The 19,503-nt window shown below is 38.5% G+C and overlaps 2 protein-coding genes across 7 annotated transcripts; one reads left to right on the top strand and one right to left on the bottom strand.

Annotated features, from left to right (window-relative positions):
- Positions 1-1,718: 1,718 nt before the first annotated feature.
- Positions 1,719-8,248, top strand: LOC145423719 (uncharacterized). The gene is made up of 6 exons (XM_080296475.1): positions 1,719-2,885; positions 3,562-3,730; positions 4,676-5,186; positions 5,759-5,826; positions 6,644-6,687; positions 7,605-8,248. Exons 1-3 carry the CDS (start codon positions 2,685-2,687, stop codon positions 5,044-5,046), a joined length of 741 nt encoding a protein of 246 aa, XP_080152601.1. The 5' UTR covers positions 1,719-2,684; the 3' UTR covers positions 5,047-5,186; positions 5,759-5,826; positions 6,644-6,687; positions 7,605-8,248.
- A 1,795-nt stretch (positions 8,249-10,043) lies between these two features.
- On the bottom strand, positions 10,044-16,137 carry LOC113015420 (uncharacterized). 6 transcript variants are annotated; one of them, XM_080296219.1, is made up of 11 exons: positions 14,188-16,137; positions 13,427-13,925; positions 13,135-13,313; positions 12,918-13,011; positions 12,709-12,811; positions 12,213-12,330; positions 12,037-12,128; positions 11,799-11,913; positions 11,450-11,719; positions 11,131-11,307; positions 10,044-11,047 (listed from the first exon to the last, which is right to left on the bottom strand). In XM_080296219.1, the coding sequence occupies exons 4-11, from the start codon at positions 12,965-12,967 to the stop codon at positions 10,854-10,856; spliced, it is 1,119 nt and encodes a 372-aa protein (XP_080152345.1). In that variant the 5' UTR covers positions 12,968-13,011; positions 13,135-13,313; positions 13,427-13,925; positions 14,188-16,137; the 3' UTR covers positions 10,044-10,853. The 6 variants fall into 6 exon arrangements, 5 of the variants coding, with proteins under 5 accessions (XP_080152345.1, XP_080152347.1, XP_080152348.1 ...); XM_080296221.1 differs by having other exon boundaries at positions 11,450-11,716; XM_080296222.1 differs by having other exon boundaries at positions 12,705-12,811; positions 14,188-16,136.
- Positions 16,138-19,503: the final 3,366 nt, after the last annotated feature.

The raw sequence follows: 19,503 nt of genomic DNA, 5'->3' as shown, positions 1-19,503 counted from the left end.
TGTTTAACCCGAGTTCCCACCCGGTCAGCTGGTGGGTAACAGGCATCTCCGAAAACGTTGGAGCACTTATGCAAATATGTGATGTCTTGATAAATCGAGCAGATATTTGAAGTTCACACAGCTACATTCTAACATGAAAATATCTTAAAAGTTTATTTTGTGTCCCAGAAAGAGTAATATTTCAAACTCCGCCACTCTGTGTTCTTCCGCCACTGCCTCGTTTGAGCTTTGGACGAAATGGATTCTGGGATATTGCATTTCGTCCTTTCGAGCTGATTGGAGACAAAAACAGCCAATCAGATTTTTTTGCATCCAAGTCTGTGATTGGCTGGTTTTGTGGCACAAATATAACGGTGTACAGAAAGAGTTGAGCGCGCACGGGCAGAAATGTTGAGAGCGTGAGCGACACATTGCGAGCGCAAATACAAAAACTGAGCGAGAGGGGCTGCTATTGTGCGTGTGTATATGGATAATAGCAAACACGGATATACATTTTTTGCATGCAGCAATGAATTTTGTTCACTCAAATTCAGCTTTTCTTCGCTCAAAATAAATTTCTCCTCAAAATGCAACACTTGCACCTGCAAACCTTTTTTACGTGCGCTCAGAATAGTGGCACAAAAATAACGCCATAGATTTGAAGTTTGTATGTGCTTTGCCTGTAGGGGCCACCATAAATATACTTTTATTTATTCACTCCACATAAAATGTAATAAATAAATCATATAATACTATATAACTATTTAAATTTTCAGCTTTTTCCTTTTACAAATTTAAAGTGAAACAACATAAAACACGGCAAACCACAACACAATTAAATATAAATTATAATATGAAAACAAAAAGAAGATGCATATTCTCTGTTATATGGACCTGCATGAATAAACTTTCTGAATCCTTTATCATCCGCAACTGAAAATAGTTGTGGATGGTTACTATTTTTTATTTTATTTTATTTTATTGATTAGCATTCAAATATCTCAATGAATACAGAACAAAGATCTACCACAAAGCAAGAAAGCATGAGACAAGGCTAATCAAAAGGTATTGGCTGAAGCATTTGCTTATTACGCCAACCCTTTTAACAAAACATCTTTTTGCATGCAGCTCCAACACGTTCTCACTCCCAACTCTTCAAACGTGTGACGCATGGTCAGGCCCCCTCTGCTGCACATATGGACGCGCAGGGTACCCCTCTCGCATCGGGAATGGACGTGAAGGGTCCTCCGATTGAAGAGATTGCCGCGGAAGTGGTTTTTGTCGGTATATTTAGACATTTTCCAAATCACATTGTAACGACCTATACTGAACACAATAAATTATATAATGCAGGCAACTATCTGAGAGAAAATTACTGCAGATAAAACTAATTACAGGCTGTTATTTGTGTATAGGTTCTTGCATTGACGGAGTGAGCGATGTATGCTGGGTAATGGCACAGCTAGCGATTGGGTGAATTTATTGCACCGGTTTTATAAACTGTTCTACAATCCTTTTGATATTTGAAAATCTGTCGATCATTCTGCTACAGCTGTAAGATATCTTCTCCAACTCCTCTGAATACATGCAGTCATTTTACCGTCTGCTTTGGCTAATCACGCTCTTACGTATTAAATTAAATTAAATGCCTAATAAAAAAGCTGTTCTTTTTTATTAGGCAAAAACATTTTCGGCAAAAAAACATTATGCAAAAACATTTTCGGTGCTGTTAAGGAATTCACAGCGACTCACTTGTTTATTTTTGAGAAAGTTTATTTTTTTTATCATATTAGATGAGCGGCAGTGACGTCAACGTACTCGATCGTACCACAGGTAAGTGCGAATCTGAATCTGTAGATTTTTTTAAATTATTTTTCTTATTTAAAACCAAAAAGAAAAACCCGAAACAGTGAGCTCACAAAGCAGTTCCATGGGTTAAGATTAGCAATTTCGTAGAACAGCGAATGACTTAACATTTAATAGCATATATGTTACCACACCACATGTGCTGTAAGTTAGCTAAATTCATTTCTGTTAGCCTATCAAGTTAAGCTTATCATATATCATCATCCAGGGTACAGTGATAGAGAAGTGTGTGCTGACGTTTGCTGTTGTTGCCACTTTGTAAAGTTTGAGGGTTCTAATAAGGGTCAGTGTTGCCAGATTGGGTTGATGCTCAAATTGAAGATAGACGTTATCTATCAATCTAGCTCTCTCTTTATGGCTCTCTCTCTCATTCTGGCTCTCTCTCTCTCTCTCTCGATTTTAAACTTAATAACAGCATTACATAATCATTAAATAGCAGACCGATCATCTATGCTGCAAATGAAATACAAATGGACACTAAACAGGGTTTATCTAAATCGTTACAATAGGGTTTAATGTATATATTTATTTATAAGGTGCTTCTGAATTCTGAATATTTTTTTTTTCTAAACAGGTTCTTCATCAATCAGCCTATTATTGATTGATTCCTTCTTACATCTGCTTTTTGAAAAACTCCTAAAGGCACTTTTAAGAGCCACGTCAGTCTGTTTGTATCTGTTCTTACTGCTGTCCTTATTGGTCTGTCTCTCTGTTTCTATCCGCATTTCTGTCTCTTTAACTCTTCAGCTTTTTTCTTGTTGTCAGTGTGCTGGTTAACCTATAATTTGCCTTTTGTCTGTCTGCTGCCTTTTCTGTCTGTAATTATTCTTTGTTTCAACATGACACGCCCCAAATTCAGGCCCTGTACATTTTGCCAGACTCCCAATCAGGCAAGCAGAAGAACCTGCTATGTCTGCTTCAGAAGTCTGTCCAGCAAAAAGAAGCTAAAAGAAAAAGTAGAATCATTGGATAGCCAGTGGGCACAAGTTGTCTTGAAAAACAGAAATGTTTGCCGGATAATTGATTCTGCCCGTATTGCAGTAAGTAAAAAAATTTTTGTTTCATATATTATCATTAAGTTGTTATAAGATGTTGCTGGCACATTAACACAGCTCATCATATGTGCTTTTGAGAACATGCAACAATATTTTATCTACATTTTGCTAAAGACAAACAATTACTTTAACTGTAATACATCAGTGGTGGCTGTATGTATTCATATCAGTATGAATGTGTAAATGGTCTGTATTTGTATAGCGTTTTACTTAGTCCCTAAGGAACCCAAAGCACTTTACACTACATTCAGTCATCCACTCATTCACACACTGGTGATGGCAGCTACATTGTAGCCACAGCCACCCTGGGGCGCACTGACAGAGGCGAGGCTGCCGGACACTGGCGCCACCAGTAGGCAACGGGTGAAGTGTCTTGCCCAAGGACACAACGACCGAGACTGTCCAAGCCGGGGCTCGAACCGGCAACCTTCCGATTACAAAACGAACTGCCAACTCTTGAGCCACGATCGCTGTGTGTGAATGCTTAAATGGAAACTTCTAAGAAGCTGGTGTGAATATGGGTTAATATTGCATGTTGTATAAAGCACTTTTAGTGCTCCACGAGAGTAGGAAAACGCTATATAAGAGTCATTTCGTTTACCATTTAACAACAGGCTGTGTTTGACTAATTTGTGCCAACTATTTTTTTTATTAATTTCAGGTGCAGAAACTTGAGTCTATAGGCTACAAGCCCATTTTATTTATTGGCAAAAAAGACAAGGATTCACATAAGTGGGTAGCAGATGTTATTACCCATTTGGACCCCACTTCTACTACAAGAAATTTCCTGGAGAAGATGCAGAGGGCTTATGAATTTATACTGTCTAAGGGTAAGAGTGAAGTCTGTTGTATACTTTCAGTCCAGTTAATTAATGCTAATTTATATAGCAACTTTTCACAACAAGTCGTCTCAACTTGCTTTCACAATCAGAATACTTCATTAATCTTTAAGCAAATTGTGTAAGTATATTTTAAGGTCATTAAATAACCATTGAAGGATATGTTATCAAAGGCTTCGTTCACACTGCAGGTCTTAATGCTCAATTCAGATTTTTTTGTCTGCTTGTTCACACTACAAATAAAATGTGACAGCAAACGCGCTCTAGTGTGAACGCCCAAAGCGCCTGCATGCGCAAAAGAAGACGTCACACACATTGCGCTCTGTTTAGACCCAGACCAAACAGTATTGTTTGACTGATGGCCCTTATTATAAAGACTTGTTTGAGACTTTATGTTTCCCAATTTTGCTTTAAGTTATTTTGTTATTTACATATGGCCTAATAATGATCCTTATTGCTGTTTTAGAGAGGAGCGGTGCTTCAAAGAGTAGTTCCAGATTTCTGTCAGAATCTGCAAATAAAATGTTCACGTTTCTCCAACGTTGTCTTCCCAACAGTTTAGCTGGATGGCCAGGAAGCGTTCATGATGTCTTCTGTGGTGCTTCTCTGGCGCTGATAATTGGCGTCTGTCTTGTGTCAGTGACGTGGAAGATCGATTTAATGTGACAGGACCGTTCAAACAGCAGTCGCTTTCTAAAATATCAGCTATGTATCGGATTCAGTAACACATACGAACGTGACCCAAATTGGATTTGAAAATATCGGATTTGTGCCGTTCACACTGTCAGACCATGATCGGATATGGGTCGCAGAGGGTCAAAAAAATCGGATTTGCTGCGCTTTCGCCTGCATTGTGAACGTAGCCAAAGTGTAGTTCCTGCTAAATATAAGGCCTTTTTTGAAAAATATTTTTATGAAAGTAAATATGTTTTATAGGAACCTCCACACCAGTGCACCCCAATACCCCCACAGAACAGCAGCTTGTGCAGTCCAAGAATGCCACCAAGGAGCATTGTGCTGACAAACAGACCCACATCAAAGAGCACGCAGAGATCCCCAGTGAAGAACAGGCAGAGACCCTGATCAACAAGCAAGCAGAGAGCCTCGCCAAGGAGCAGCCTGAGATGACCACCCAGGAACATCAATCTTCTAGGCTCCTCGAGGAGCACCCAAAGAGCCTGTCAGACGAGCAGACAGAGACTGGGAGACTGGGAGATCGCGTGGCTAGCAGGTGGATGAAGAGACTGCAGAGATGGCTGGTCTGCGGGTTTAAAAGGTGGTGGAGAGGTGGGAGAGGTTGTTTGTGAGGTGCTTCTGTCTCTCTTCTTTTTTTGGAAAGACTGGGAGCATGGAACAGAAGAAGGAGATAAAGGAACAAGATTGAGAACAAAAACAGTCTCCCAGTCCTTAAGTGAGGGTGGCCAACATGAAAATAAGAAGAGAAAGAGTAAGTATTGCTTTGCATGTTATGTCTTGAGATTTTTCAGTTTCTTACCCAAAAATGATACATATGTTGTCCTAGAGAACTAACAAACCATTGCAAAGTATTATTCACTAGTTATTTAGCTGCATTTTGGTGTACACTATAAAAAGACTATAATTAAATATGGTCAATCCCTTACTTTAGTTAAGAGGACTTTGTAATTCAACTTGATTGGATTGAGAAACCTAAAACGCACTTTGAGAGAACATTTTAGTTTCTCTCAACAAATAGTGTATGCATTTATATAAACAAGGTCTGGTGGCACTCAATTGCAAAATGAAGGGTGAATTTTTTTGTTAATTTGTTGGTCCTAAGTGAAACTAAGTTTTTACACAGAATTGATTCACAATTTATGGTATGTACTTTAAAAAAAAAACTCAACTGAGGTGGGTTCACTTTTGGACCCCAGAGGACAAATGGAGTATGGCAATCAGGAGGATATTACAGATTTTCACTTCTTGAGTGAAAACTCATATTTGATTTCTTGTGTATACAGAGTCTTATGTTTTTTTTAAATGTAATTTTTCATTTCTTAGGCTGTCGAAGATGTAGTAGGCAGAAGGTGTTCCAGTTTGAAGAAGTCACTGAGAGCAGGATAAATGAGGTAATACTTAAAATGTTTTCATTTGCTTTTCAGTAGACTTTTTACAGTGAGCCTATCTCAAGTTGTTTTCATCCATGCACTACAGCCATGAACTGTGCTACATGGGTAAATTCAAATGTACTTTTGAGATTAGTGAAGGGAAATGATTAATGGAATTACATTAAAAGATTGTATTGTATTTCATGTGTTTGTTCTTAAACAATTCTGCAAAATTAATCACAGACATTGAATACTGCTACATCTTGCTACAAAAACCTACATGGCTAACATAGAAATGACTGTATATGAGGAAGGATCATATTTTTTTCTGTGTAAGCCTATATCCTCAGTTGTTCTTGTTGAATCAGGATCATAGAAAGCACAATTTATAGATCCTGATATATGCTGACCAGCCCTGTCTCACTATAAATAGTAGATAATCATGTGTAGTTTGAAGTGTTTAAATGGACACAATTCAAACAATTCATAATGGGATGATATTGATTATGTCAGTGTATGATGTTACAAGTACGTCAAACTTTCCGAGGAAAAGAACATAGCCAGAGTCAAAAACAGATAGACGCAGTTAACTAAACCTGTGATCAAAATAATTTTTTGTGAATGCCACAAATGGATACATGCTTTTCAAAATCCTATTATTATTTTTTTTATAAACAGAAATGCCTTACATACACATACCTACACATCTATCAAAGTGTGTTTACATGGGTCTGTGTGTGTCTCAGGTGTGCACACTGGATTACACACAAGCTTTATGAAGACACCTATCCATTAACCATGTTATTTAACGATTGCCTCTCTGATTCCTTCTGTCTAGGGGAACACAGAAGTAAAAGTGCGTTGGTTGCCTTGCTCTGTTTGGTAAGAAGCTCTTGATATTTCATTCTCTGAGAATGTTCTGTTTCCATCTATTACCTTTTTGGAGCACAAATGAAAATGGAAAACCAGGTGTTTTGTCACGTCTTACTTCTCGCTTTTTTTCTTATCCTATCTCAATTATTTAATCAATTAAGGATTATTGCAAAGTTGTTTGCCATCTTTGTCGAATCATAAAATAACAAATTTAATAAGAAATATATTTGAAACTGTTCAGAAAACACACGTAGTGTCTCACTTAGATGCAAAAGTACTGGGAATAATTCCAGCTGGACTGTGCTGGGGCCATAAGAGCACTCACATTAATTGTAAGAAATATATAAAAGCTATCAGGATTTTGACAAAGTGGAGAGAATTTGTCCATGTCTTACACAGATTTATGTGTGCCAAAGGATAAATCGCCTAAGCAGTGGAGGGAGTATTCAGATTCTGAACTTTCCAAAGAAGTACTAATATCACACTGTGAAAGCTTTCAGTTGTTTTGCATACTGTATTTCTAGCATTACAATTGTGTGACAGCAATGAATCTCTACAAATTAAAGAGTAAACAACAGCCTTTATAATAATCCAAAAGAAACTAATTATCACATTTGAACAATTTTTATTTTCACTTCACAGAAAGGATATTATGAAATGTTCAACTGAAAAACAATAACTAAGTCTTTCATATGTGTCGAGTGTAACTGTACAGTAGTGTTTTGTTTGTAATCCATCTAAATTACAAATAGTGTAGCAGAAGTTGAAAATATCCATAAAAATGACAATTTGCATTTTAGTACAGTACTTAAGGAAATGTCTTTATCATGTTCCACCTCTGGTGTTAAACATAAAAAGCACGAAGTAATCCCCAACATGATATTAATGTTTTTGGTGTTGTTTCTTTCAATAATTATATTTTCCAGTGGGAAAATCTGGGATGACACGTGGGAGCCAGCCAGTGAATTTCAACACCACTTTGCCATGCCAGATGTGCCACCTCCTTCAGCCACTGAGGAAGTCTTCTTATGATGTTGTGATGTTTGTTTTTCCATGTTACAAACAAGTAAGATATAATGTCTGAAAACTGAAGTTGTGTACTGTCTACAAGGAACACTTTCAGAAATATGTGGAACCAAAGGTCCATACATCCAGATGTCACATTGATCTTCTCTGTTCACAGACTGGATATGTTCATTTTCAGCAGTTTGATTGTTTAGAAATGTTAGACAAATATTTATACTTGTTAAAATGCATTGTGTTACGTAAAAAAAGACTTTATCTTATGTTGTTAACTACAATAGTAGTTCTGTGTTCTTAACTTGAATGTTTTTGTACAGCATTTATATTTGCTACATTCTTTAAAAAGTGAGTGTAGGCTGTTATAATTGTTACGGTGAATATGACCCGCAGCTAGCAACTCAATCCATAAAACACATCAGTCTGTTTCCCTTTGTTTCTCATATGAAGTTGTTATTGTAAACAGGTGTTCTGTTTAGTTTAAAGTATGAAGGCTGGTGAAATTGTACTGAGTACTGTCAATGAAAAGTAAAATAAAAAATCAAAGGTCTATTGAGATGTGAGAACTTGTAGTACTGTTTGATGTTGAGACTGAAAGTTTCCATTACTAGTAGTATCAACTTTCATAATTTTCTTAGATGCTCAACATTGACTTGGCCTTGATCCACCTACACTGTTATATAACTTCATTCTCTATGCAAATATTATTTTTTCTGCTTTGCACATATAATGTATACATAGAACACAGAAAATGTCAAATTGCACTACCAGTAATCATTTCAAGTGTGATGTCCCCACAAATAATAAGCATGTTAGATTATGTACACATATTTTCAAATTAAAATCAACATTGAATGTGGCTTTGTCCCATTACCACTGACAACATTCTTTTGAGTATTTTAACTACATTGATTATTAGAGGGTTAAGTCAACCCTCTGAGCTCTAACAGCACCTAACCCTGTATATTGGGACTATGTCATTTTTGGCTTTAGAAGATTACTAACAAATATTGGCCGTCATAGGAGAAAGAGAATTAAGCTGTTTCTGTTGAGAGATACGACCTGAACTACTATTTAGGGTTAGGGGCCAGTACAATAGCAAAACTGCTTAAAGAGATTGGAGCCAGAGGACAGGTGCTGCTGCAGGTTATAAGAAAATTAGCTAACACTGCTGAGTGGGCCAATCACTGGCTGTGGTTAAAGAGGGCTGAGATCACTTGGGCAGTCAGCTATCCGCAACACACATGCCCAGAATTGATCAAACTGTGGTGGAGCTACCTAAGCAGGGGGCATCAAAAGGGTAGAAAACATAACACTATAATTTGTACTGTGATAGACCTGAAGCCTTGTTGACTGATACAGCTGTTTCAGGGCTCCTGGGGCTGTGCAGTTAACCTCATGGTAGTGAAACATAAGGCAGGAATGAAAAAAGGTTTTGCTTCTACCCTCAGCTCTTTTTCCTGTTTGTGGGAGGCAGTGGAGATGTAGAGGGTACAGCCCGATCTGGGCGCGGAGGTATGGGATGCCAGATCACATGCCCCAGTTCCGGCTCTCCTCTCTTCTATGTTATCTCTTTTCTCTTTCACCTTTTCTATCTCTTTAAGAAGTGAGGCTCTTTAAGCACTAAAGACCTAAATAGTACTTATCGTTTTGCAGTGAAGTGATAGAAGAAAATAAATTGTAGAAAACTAAATAGGAAAAAGTAGAAGAGAAATAACAATTTCACATCAACCAGTGACACACCGCGGGGCCTGATCAACCCTGGCAGGGCCTCCATTTATGAGGGTGTCTACTGGTAAGGGCCAAAACACCCAATGAATCCAAGGCCCACTACTGATGATGTGTCACAATATTTTTATATTATAATCTGGATTTGGTCTTTAATCCCTAAACCTAACCAAGAACTTTAAAAGAAACTAAAAAATGGCAAATATCTTTTGATAAAAGACCAAAAGACACTGTGAAGTTGATGCACACAACGATTTGTCCTCCTGATGAAGTTTCAGGACTGCCTTTCTCCATAGTGGCCATCCATCTATTCCTTTTGTGGAATAAATTTATGTGCTGTATGTGTCACAAATACCTAAATTTGATCTGGTGTGGGCTATAGTATTGAAAGGGTTGCATAATAAGAAATTGTTTTTGTTTGTGAAATAGATTTCTACGTTCTTTTTCACAAGTTACTTACATGATTGGCAGTCATTTTCAGTTTTTACATATCAAGTCTAGTCATAACTATATTAAACAGAAATGTGTTTTATGTCTTTGTCATGGAAATATAAATGTCGCTAAATTTTAACTGTGGTGACAAAATGATCCATTGAAACTGCATGAAAACATCAAACTGACAGTTATTTTTCAACTTTATTTGATTGTGGTCATTGGTAATATAAAAACAAATAAACTACAGTGATGTTGGTCCACCCTAAGACACTGTAGGCTTAGTAACCACTGGATCAATTAATACTCTAAATTTTAAAAAAAATATGGTTGAGCACATCGCTGTACAACTGGAACTAAACAAAAAAAGTTATATATCCAAAAGTTAATTTGTGGATCAGGGTTGTTGTGACAGAATCAGCTGAACTGCCTACTGTACTGTAGTATGATTATTTTAAAAATAAGCACAAGTACTAGTAATGCACTCAAACATTATTGATACTGTTGATACGAATGATACATACCATGAAAATATACTTAACATGTACATCAAAATACTCAAGACTGAAAACTCTCACCTGTGACAAGCATACTTGAAATTTGCTTACAAAGTTCTATCAATCACATTTCAATATGTCTTGTAAATTCTGTGAGCCAAAAATATATTACAGTAACTTAACATGACAAAAATGTAAAAAGTACAAAATCTCCCTCTGATACATAACAGTGTACTATTATGTATTACCAAAATGCATGTTTAAAAACAGTGTAACAGGGTTGTTTTTAGCTCTACGAATGACATTAAATAAAAATGTGCCAGCTGTCTTTGTAAAAAACTATATGCATTGATGTGATGAAGTCTTGGGAATGCACTGTCAATGACTGGTCTATGGCCAACTTGAAAAAATTGGGGCCCCCAGCATTAAACCTGCAAGGTAGGAAGTTGATATAACTTTGAGGACAAACTGATATATTACAGATATTTATTACCGGCTTTAATTAGAAAATTCAGAGTCACTGTAAAAGTCATCGTCGGAAGTATGATCAAGGTTAATGTTCTTTGCTCCTGACAAAACTTGCATGTAACACTGTCTTGCGTGCAGCTTGTTTTGTTTCACATTCTGTCGTTTTCTGAGGATGATGCTCTGTAGACCTCTCAAACCCTCCTCACTTAGGCCACAATGCGAACCTTAAAAATAGAACATATAATTTAGTCTGCTTTAATGCCTTAAGAAACAGTCAGTGTTTTGTATGCATTACTTAAATACATACTTTTAAATATCTCATTGGAAAACAGGCCGGACAGCTCTTTCAGGATATCATCATATTTTGAAAGAGATTTCCAGTGATGGTCCATCTCTGTAAGAAGAATCTTCTTTTCCTCCTCAAGTCTTCTTATTGCCATGATGATATCGAATGCCCCTCTCTTTGTTGTAAGGCTGACAGAGTCTGAAATGCATTTATAACAAAGTTATAAATCAATTCACAAAGAACGTCTGAAGTCGTAAATGATTTTAGGTCAACACCTGAAGCTTAGGGTTTCATTATATGTCAGATATGCTGAAAGTAGACAACATATATGTACAACTACCGCTGTGTGCCCGCTGCCACGGCCAGCTTGTGTCACCAGACAGAATTTCTTCCAAGCACAGAGTTTCTTTGTCTGGAAACATTCTGTTGTATTTTTCCACAGCAGAAGTCAAGATTCCTTTCTCTTCTCTGATCTTGCGACGAATCTTGGCACGGGCTTTATTTCCATCGGTGTCTTTGTACAGACGCTGGGATCGTCTCTTTATGCTCGCTACAAGCACTTCGATTCTGCTCACCAAGGGATCAATATCACTTGTGCTTGTTGTTGCTGCTTAGAAGAAATAACACAGCTACACTTACATAAAGTCATTGTACAATTGCATCACATTTTTGAATCAGTTTTTGCTCACCTTCTGCCCAATCCTTTACATCACTGACCCATTCATCCAGTTGACTGTCAGTCACTGCTAATTGGACTTTTAAGGACTCCAGGTTCTGAAGCTGGGTTAGAAGAGCTTTTGTGGCCTACATTGTCAATTTGAGATTAAAAAACAAACAAACAAACAAAAAACACTAAACACATGTTTACTCCAAATAATAAGAACACAGAGGAGTAATCATCTAAAAATAAAGTAACAATATCATTACCTTCTGATATCGATGGGTCAGAGAGGTGGCCAACTGGTCTAGCTTTTGTTGATTCCAGCGCATGGTCATAAGAGTTAGCATGTCACTCCGTCCTGCAAACACAGAAAACGTAGTGTTACCACTTTCATCATAATTACACACTTAAAATCTAACTAGTGCAGGATTTGCCTTCTCACCTGCTTTGGACATATGTTTTGTGGTAACTGCAATCCTTGACAAAAAGGCATTACATTGCTCTACCTCCTCCCCTAGAGTCAAACCAGCCCCATCTTGATATGCTCCACTCCATTTCACCTGGAAAACACACACACACACACACACACACACACACACACACACACACACACACACACACAGATAAAATACAAATTACACAAAATGTTGATGTGCAATTGTTCAGATAAAGTCATTAAAGTCAGAATTTCATACCTCACATTTGAAATCGTGGGTTTTAGCATGAAAGACTGAAAGAAATGGCTTCATGCTAAGAAGGTGCTGGAGCTCTGGACAGCTTTTTGTTACTCTTTCAAGATATGGCCAATACTTGCAGGTAACATCCATACAAAAAAAAAGTGATATGTCTATTGGCCAGCTTTTGTTGCAGGTACAAGGGATAAGCAAAAATTTCACCCCTGTACATATTTAGAGTACGGAGCAGCACTCCATGCCTACACACTGCAAGCTCCAGTCCCTCCTCATCCACCTTGCTGCTGGATCTTTGGGAGGTCTCTCTGGCTGCTGACCACTCCCCTCCACAAACACCTCGTCCGGAGACCTAAAATGCATTAAATAGCTGGTGACAATGTCTTTTCACAATCTCTTCAACAGAGTGTTAAAGGTTAACATAATTATGTCTATGTAATTAGAGCGTTCAATCTTACATGTCTGGATGTGCTGTGTATGTAGTCCACAAATCTTCCCACATCTTCATCCTTTGCTATGAAGGCGTCTTCAAAGATGCCCAGTTCCTCAGATCTGAACAAAATAGCAATACAGTATACTTTATGGTGTCATACAAAGTAAGTCCAAAGTTAATTGGTGCACCTTATAGTCACATTGTCTGAAACAAACGTTGGTATTACACATATTTTGCTGTACCTGGCTGCATTCTTGAAACGGTAATGCTTGCGGTTTCCATCCACTGAAATTGCAAGCATGTCTGGGGCACATGCATGACATGTGAAGGGATCCTCCTTTAAAATCTTGTCTAATTCATATCTCACGGCTTCCCACTCAAAGAAACTTTTCTGAAAGCCATCTGCAGAGATCTTTCCCGTCTGGTTTAAAATGAAAGACATAAAGAGAAAACAACTACGCTACAAGTGACTTTTAAATCCTGAATAACACAGAAGAACCATACTGTAAAGGATGCATAAACTAAAATGCTCACACGGCCAAAGTGGAGAGTTCGTTGATCAAGCATTTTTAAAAATGCTTTGCAGGAGAGTCCGGGTGATGCCATCTTCATTTCTTCAAATGTGAAGAAGACATCTGTTGCGTACAAAGTAGAAAAGTGAAGGGTAGCGGGCCAGTAATCACTTAGATTTAGGTCATCTACTCCAGCAGTCCAAGAAGCTTCACATGTCTCACACCTCAGCTCTGGCATGCTGAGATTGTAATGTCCTAGAAAAGTGAAAAACTCATGACTCCAGAGTAAAAGTTTATTATCTTTGGGTTAGGTCTTCTTTTTGTCTCAGACTATACTGCAACAATGCTTGTGAGGGTTTAGTTTTAGGTGAATTGTTTACAGATGGTTGTCAGTCAGGACAAAATGAAGTTCTTCTTACCATTCATTGTGACCACAGCAACAACCTTCCCTGGTCTGACCCTCAAACACTCTGGTGGACAGCCGCAGATTGTGACTGGGCTCTCCACAGGTACAAGTCGTGCTAAAGAAGTCAACATGTATGCGTAACATATGATTTAAATAAGTTTATTAACTATGAAGTAAAACGTTGAAATGTGACTAAGATATGGTAGGACCAACTGAGCCTTACTTGAAACAATAAAAAAAACAACTTAACAGCTCAAAGCTAACAGTGTAGTTGAGAGCTGAGGAAGCATCAACTTTTTTAAAAAATGAGATAGAGAGAGAGAGCGTAAGGGAAATGTATAAACAGTAAACATACTAAGTTTAGTCACAGAACTTACCATCATGGCAAAGGGTCTTATTTACAATGTAAGTTGTTGGAGGCAATGGCTGGAAGAATCCGGCAGTCATGGCACGTCTATTGTGAAGGACATATCTGGTGTGCATGATGACATCACATTTATCACAAAAAAGGGGGCGTGGTAGACAGTCACGACAACGAAGCACAGCTGGATTGCTCCCACATTGTTGGCATATATGTTCCGACACACTTTCTTGAGCTGCCATGGTATTCACCAGATGGGGTCTTTTGGCCCTCCAACTCTCTGAAAAAAGAGTTTTTCTTGTGCTCCAGTTCAAGGAAGCCAAAAGAGGAGCTTTTGGTGGTGGTGCTTCATGGTGATCGTCTGAAGAATCATTCAGTGAGCTCTGGAGTTCTTGTAGAAAGCGCTCTGTTGCCGAAAATGTTTTTGCCTAATAAAAAAGAACAGCTTTTTTATTAGGCATTTAATTTAATTTAATACGTAAGAGCGTGATTAGCCAAAGCAGACGGTAAAATGACTGCATGTATTCAGAGGAGTTGGAGAAGATATCTTACAGCTGTAGCAGAATGATCGACAGATTTTCAAATATCAAAAGGATTGTAGAACAGTTTATAAAACCGGTGCAATAAATTCACCCAATCGCTAGCTGTGCCATTACCCAGCATACATCGCTCACTCCGTCAATGCAAGAATCTATACACAAATAACAGCCTGTAATTAGTTTTATCTGCAATAATTTTCTCTCAGATAGTTGCCTGCATTATATAATTTATTGTGTTCAGTATAGGTCGTTACAATGTGATTTGGAAAATGTCTAAATATACCGACAAAAGCCACTTCCGCGGCAATCTCTTCAATCGGAGGACCCTTCACGTCAATTCCCGACGCGAGAGGGGTACCCTGCGCGTCCATATGTGCAGCAGAGGGGGCCTGACCATGCGTCACACGTTTGACGAGTTGGGAGTGAGAACGTGTTGGCAGCTCCTGTACACAGGGCTCGAAGCAAAGAAAAAGCAAAGCAAAAACAAATAAACAAACAAACAAACAAACAAAAAAAACTTTCCACCTTAGATAAGTAACTACATCAAAGCAAAACAGTCAAGAGTTTCTGTATCCGGTTGTTCAGTCTGACGTCACTAGCCGTGTCTGGGTCTAAACTCCGCTGCAGGTCCATATATCAAACAATCACTATGGCATTACTGAGAGTTGAAAAACTGTCTAAAGTCTTTCATCTTTAATAAAATGATCAGCGTTCTGCTCTACCAGGTGTAACAATTGAGTTTAACATCCAGGCATCCATGAAAACGGAATTTATGACATTTAACGGAGTTAGAAGTTAGCAGGGAGTTAGCTCGCTAGCTTCTATCTAAATACAATATAGCATGTCCTGACTCCGGGGTTTTGGAAACAAATTAAAACGTACAGCTCTGCTATCACTTCCAGCATAAATGAAGACAGAAAACTAAACAGCAGTGACGCTTGTAGGGTTACTGAAGTTTGGCTAGCTGGTATATAATGATGTGCTACGTGACCGCTAGCGACACAGCTATGTTAGCATAATATAAACAAGCTAACTTTTTTTCCACTCGATAAAAGTTAACGTGAGTGTTCTCGGTGGTCAGGAACAAATGTAATCGCATGGCAGGATGCTGTAAAAGGACCAAACTTCAGCCAGGAGAACAACTGAGATAATCCATCCACAATACGAGGTTAGTCATTCATATACTGCTGCATAGGCTGTAGTTACATCCTAAGGTTTTAAAAACTGAGCTTTAAATAAATGATTAGTGGTAATAAAAGCCGAGGGAGGTCAACAGGGATCACTGACTGTTTTAGGAGCTTTTTGAGATCAAATAGAAGAAAATACATAACATTAAACATGTTAACAACACAAAAGCCATATTAAACGCAGACTACTTTAGACCCGGAAGTAGGATTCGTCGTGTCATCACTGAACAACCGGATTATTATTTTTGCTCTTTTCATTCTTGATTTATATATTTTTCTAATACTCAATTTTTAAACATGTTTTTAAACAACTGAGTACTGGGGCAAAGCAAGTTATTTTGTGCTTTATACATTATCTGTGCCATTTTATATTCAACTAAATCATAGAAATTTCAGGGTATTCAAATTAATAAACAAAATGTTAGTTGGTTCTATATAGTTTGATTGATTTATAATTCTTATAGCTCTTTTTTGTAACTTGAAAATAGGAAGAGTATTTGTTTTATATGCATTACCCCATATCTCCAGACAGTAAGTCATATATGGAAGCAACAGAGTACAATAAAGTGTGTATAATGATTTTTTTATTCAGGACATGCTTTGTTTTATAGAGAATAGCAATGGTTTTTGACATTTTTGTTTTCATATGAGACTTCCAACTCAGCTTATCATCAATTATCACTCCAAGAAATTTATTTTCATTCACTCTTTCAATTTCAATTCCATAAACCCTGATTTTAGATACATTTTTCATTTGTCTAGTGCCAAAAATAATCAATTTTGTTTTCCTTATATTTAATGATAACTTATTTACATCAAACCAGTTTTTTTTAATATATTTAACTCCTTTTCAGAAGCTGTTCTAGGTTTTTACCTGAGCAATACAGAGTGGTGTCATCAGCAATCAATACACATTGTAACAGTTTGGAAACACTACATATGTCATTTACATATAATATGAATAATTTAGGGCCCAGCACAGAGCCCCGAGGAACACCACAAGTTACCTTCAGCTGGTTAGATTTTACATTATTGATTTCGACAAACCTATATTAAAATCACCACAAATTATTTGCACTTTTTTATCATTTAGGTTGCTAAATATAGCAGCAAGTTTTTCATTGAATGTCTCAAGGCATGAACCTGGTGTCCTATAGATGCAACTTATAATTATATTGCTAGCTTTTTCAACATGGATTTCAATAGTAACACATACCAATATGTCATCTGTGGTGCTTGACATACATTCAATCAGACTACATTTCAAAACTTTATCTATATACAGGGAGTCCAGAATTATTAGGCAAGTTGTATTTTTGAGGAATAATTTTATTATTGTTACGTTCGCTGAGGGGAGGGTCCAAGGGACCGCTCCAGCCTCCGTCGTCTGCTGGAGGGTCGGTGGGACCGCTCCAGCCTTCATCAGCTTCGTCTGCCTTCGCTGAGGGGAGGGTCCGTGGGACCGCTCCAGCCTTCATCCGCCTTCGCTGGAGGGTCCGTAGGACCGCTCCAGCCTTCATCCGCCTTCGCTGGAGGGTCCGAGGGACCGCTCCAGCCTTCGTCGTCTGCTGGAGGGTCAGTGGGACCGCTCCAGCCTTCATCAGCTTCGTCTGCCTTCGCTGAGGGGAGGGTCCGAGGGTCACTTGGTGTTAAATGTTTGATTTTTGGGTGGGGGGAACTGTTACGTTTTGGTGTTGTCGGTGTGTTGTTTTTGGCGTGACTGTTATGTGTTTCCTGTTTTACTTTGAAAGTCTGTGTTATCTTAGTGTTTTCAGTTTACGTTTCCCTGTCTCGTCAGTTCTAATTTGCCCCAGCTGTGTTTCCCTCCTGTTGTCCATTTTCCTGATTGCTCCCTCTATGTATTTAAACCCTGTGTTTCAGTGCGTCATGGTCGCGATCTCCCCCGTGTTGTAAATAGTTTGGTGTTTTGTCAAGTGTTCCTCTGACTGTGAGGTGTCCACACTTGAAAAAGACCAGACTTTGAATTTCACTCAACTTTATTTAGACCAACTAGTTTGATAGCTGGTAGGTAGCAGCAGGTAAAAAACCTTTCAACACAAAAATAAAGAACATTCCATTAACCGTTCAGATAAATTACATGCATTACACAGAAGACAGATGAAATAACAAAATACACTTCAGTAAAGCCATTTACCATGTGGTTAACTGTGTTAATTTAACTGTGGTTCTTAAATAAATATACACAATGTGTCTTCTTTGCATTTAACACTTTTTTATATACAATTGTATTTTAAAGTATACATTTTAGCGTTCACAAACATTTTAATAGACTTTAACTAAGGATTTTCTTTACAAAGAATTATTTTCTTTAAATCAAAACCAAACATTTATTCACTAGTTTTACGATCCACCCAAGGATTTGGGGTAACTATTTTTAATATTAATTAACATAAATATGTGGGAACACTAACTGCACAAACAATTTATTCAAACTTAAACATTCATTTTTGTCAATATAATTAAACTTAAATGCAGCAACTATTTCCCTAAGCGTAAAACATTTGCACAACTGAGCTTCCATAGTCCCAGATACATCTGCAAAAGCAAAATGTGAACTCAAGAGCTTACCGATAGCCTGTCTTGTTCAAAGTCTTCCTCACAGTGGAAAAGTGCTTTGTTTGCCGTCCTCTCAGTATGTTGCACCCGGGTCAAATGACTGCTGCATGCATTTAAAGGTTTACTTGACACGCCCACCCTTGATTGCTCTAATGTGGCTCACCTGGCAGGGCGGCGCACACCAGGCCGTGCTTAGTTGTTGATTGCACCCAAGGTCTAATCAGCGGCCATGGGTAAGCAGCAGCACCGAACAGGTAGAGGGCAGGAGGAGGAAAAGAGGAATAACAGCCACACCTACTAGGTCAGCGCGACACCTCCCACTCGATCTTTGCTCAGCACTGTCTGGAAAGATCGCACTCAGGTGGGCTGGTCCCTTACTTGATCTTCCACCGGTAAAAGGACCACAAGACGCCGGATGTCCCGATGTAAGGTGGTGCCCAGCTCAGGACTTGTGGTAGCGGGTTTTGGACTCTTGATCGCAATGCTGGAACTTGGAGAGACCCTCACATGCACATCTCGAACGGTCCCTTTGGAATCAGGATTCACGCTAATGACTTTTGCGAGTCTGAACTGCCCTCTAAGGGCATTTTGGTCGCAGAGCCAAACTATGTCTCCAACAGCAATGTTTCTCTCTGCAGTATGCCATTTACTGCGGATGAACAGGTTTGGTCCAGCGAGTTGGCTCCAGGACCTCCAGAAGTTGTTGACTATGGTTTGTATTTCCTTCAGCCTTTTGAAAGGATAATTTGTGAAGTCGACAGTTTTGAAGTCCCCACTTTGTGTGGCTCGACCAAGCAACAGATTATTCGGCGTGATGTAGTCAATGCGATCTTCTCGGCTCTGAATTCTGGCATCAATGGGTCTCTCATTTGCAAGGTTGGCGGCTAGCTGGAGTGCTGTCAGAAACTCACTAAAGGTAAGAGCCTCTGTATTGCCGAGAGTATGGAGGGCTCTCTTGATAACTCTGACAGCAGCTTCGGCGGCCCCATTTCGGTGAGGTGAGTCAGCGGGAAGAATCTTCCATGCCCA

This window comes from Astatotilapia calliptera, chromosome 22 (genome assembly GCF_964374335.1).
Source record: "Astatotilapia calliptera chromosome 22, fAstCal68.1, whole genome shotgun sequence".
Taxonomy (NCBI): domain Eukaryota; kingdom Metazoa; phylum Chordata; class Actinopteri; order Cichliformes; family Cichlidae; genus Astatotilapia; species Astatotilapia calliptera.
The sequence above is the reverse complement of the archived record's forward strand: the minus strand, read 5'-3'. Positions and strand labels throughout refer to the sequence as shown.

Bases quoted from the DNA above. Each gene is read 5' to 3' on its own strand.
- LOC145423719 (XM_080296475.1), top strand. From the start codon at position 2,685: ATGACACGCCCCAAATTCAGGCCCTGTACATTTTGCCAGACTCCCAAT. The intron at 2,886-3,561 runs GTAAGTAAAAAA...TATTAATTTCAG, and splicing joins TTGATTCTGCCCGTATTGCA to GTGCAGAAACTTGAGTCTAT. The intron at 3,731-4,675 runs GTAAGAGTGAAG...TATGTTTTATAG, and splicing joins TGAATTTATACTGTCTAAGG to GAACCTCCACACCAGTGCAC.
- LOC113015420 (XM_080296219.1), bottom strand. From the start codon at position 12,967: ATGAAGATGTGGGAAGATTTGTGGACTACATACACAGCACATCCAGAC. The intron at 11,914-12,036 runs GTAATGATATTG...TTGACAATGTAG, and splicing joins TGACCCATCGATATCAGAAG to GCCACAAAAGCTCTTCTAAC. The intron at 11,308-11,449 runs GTAGTTGTACAT...AATGCATTTCAG, and splicing joins GTGGCAGCGGGCACACAGCG to ACTCTGTCAGCCTTACAACA.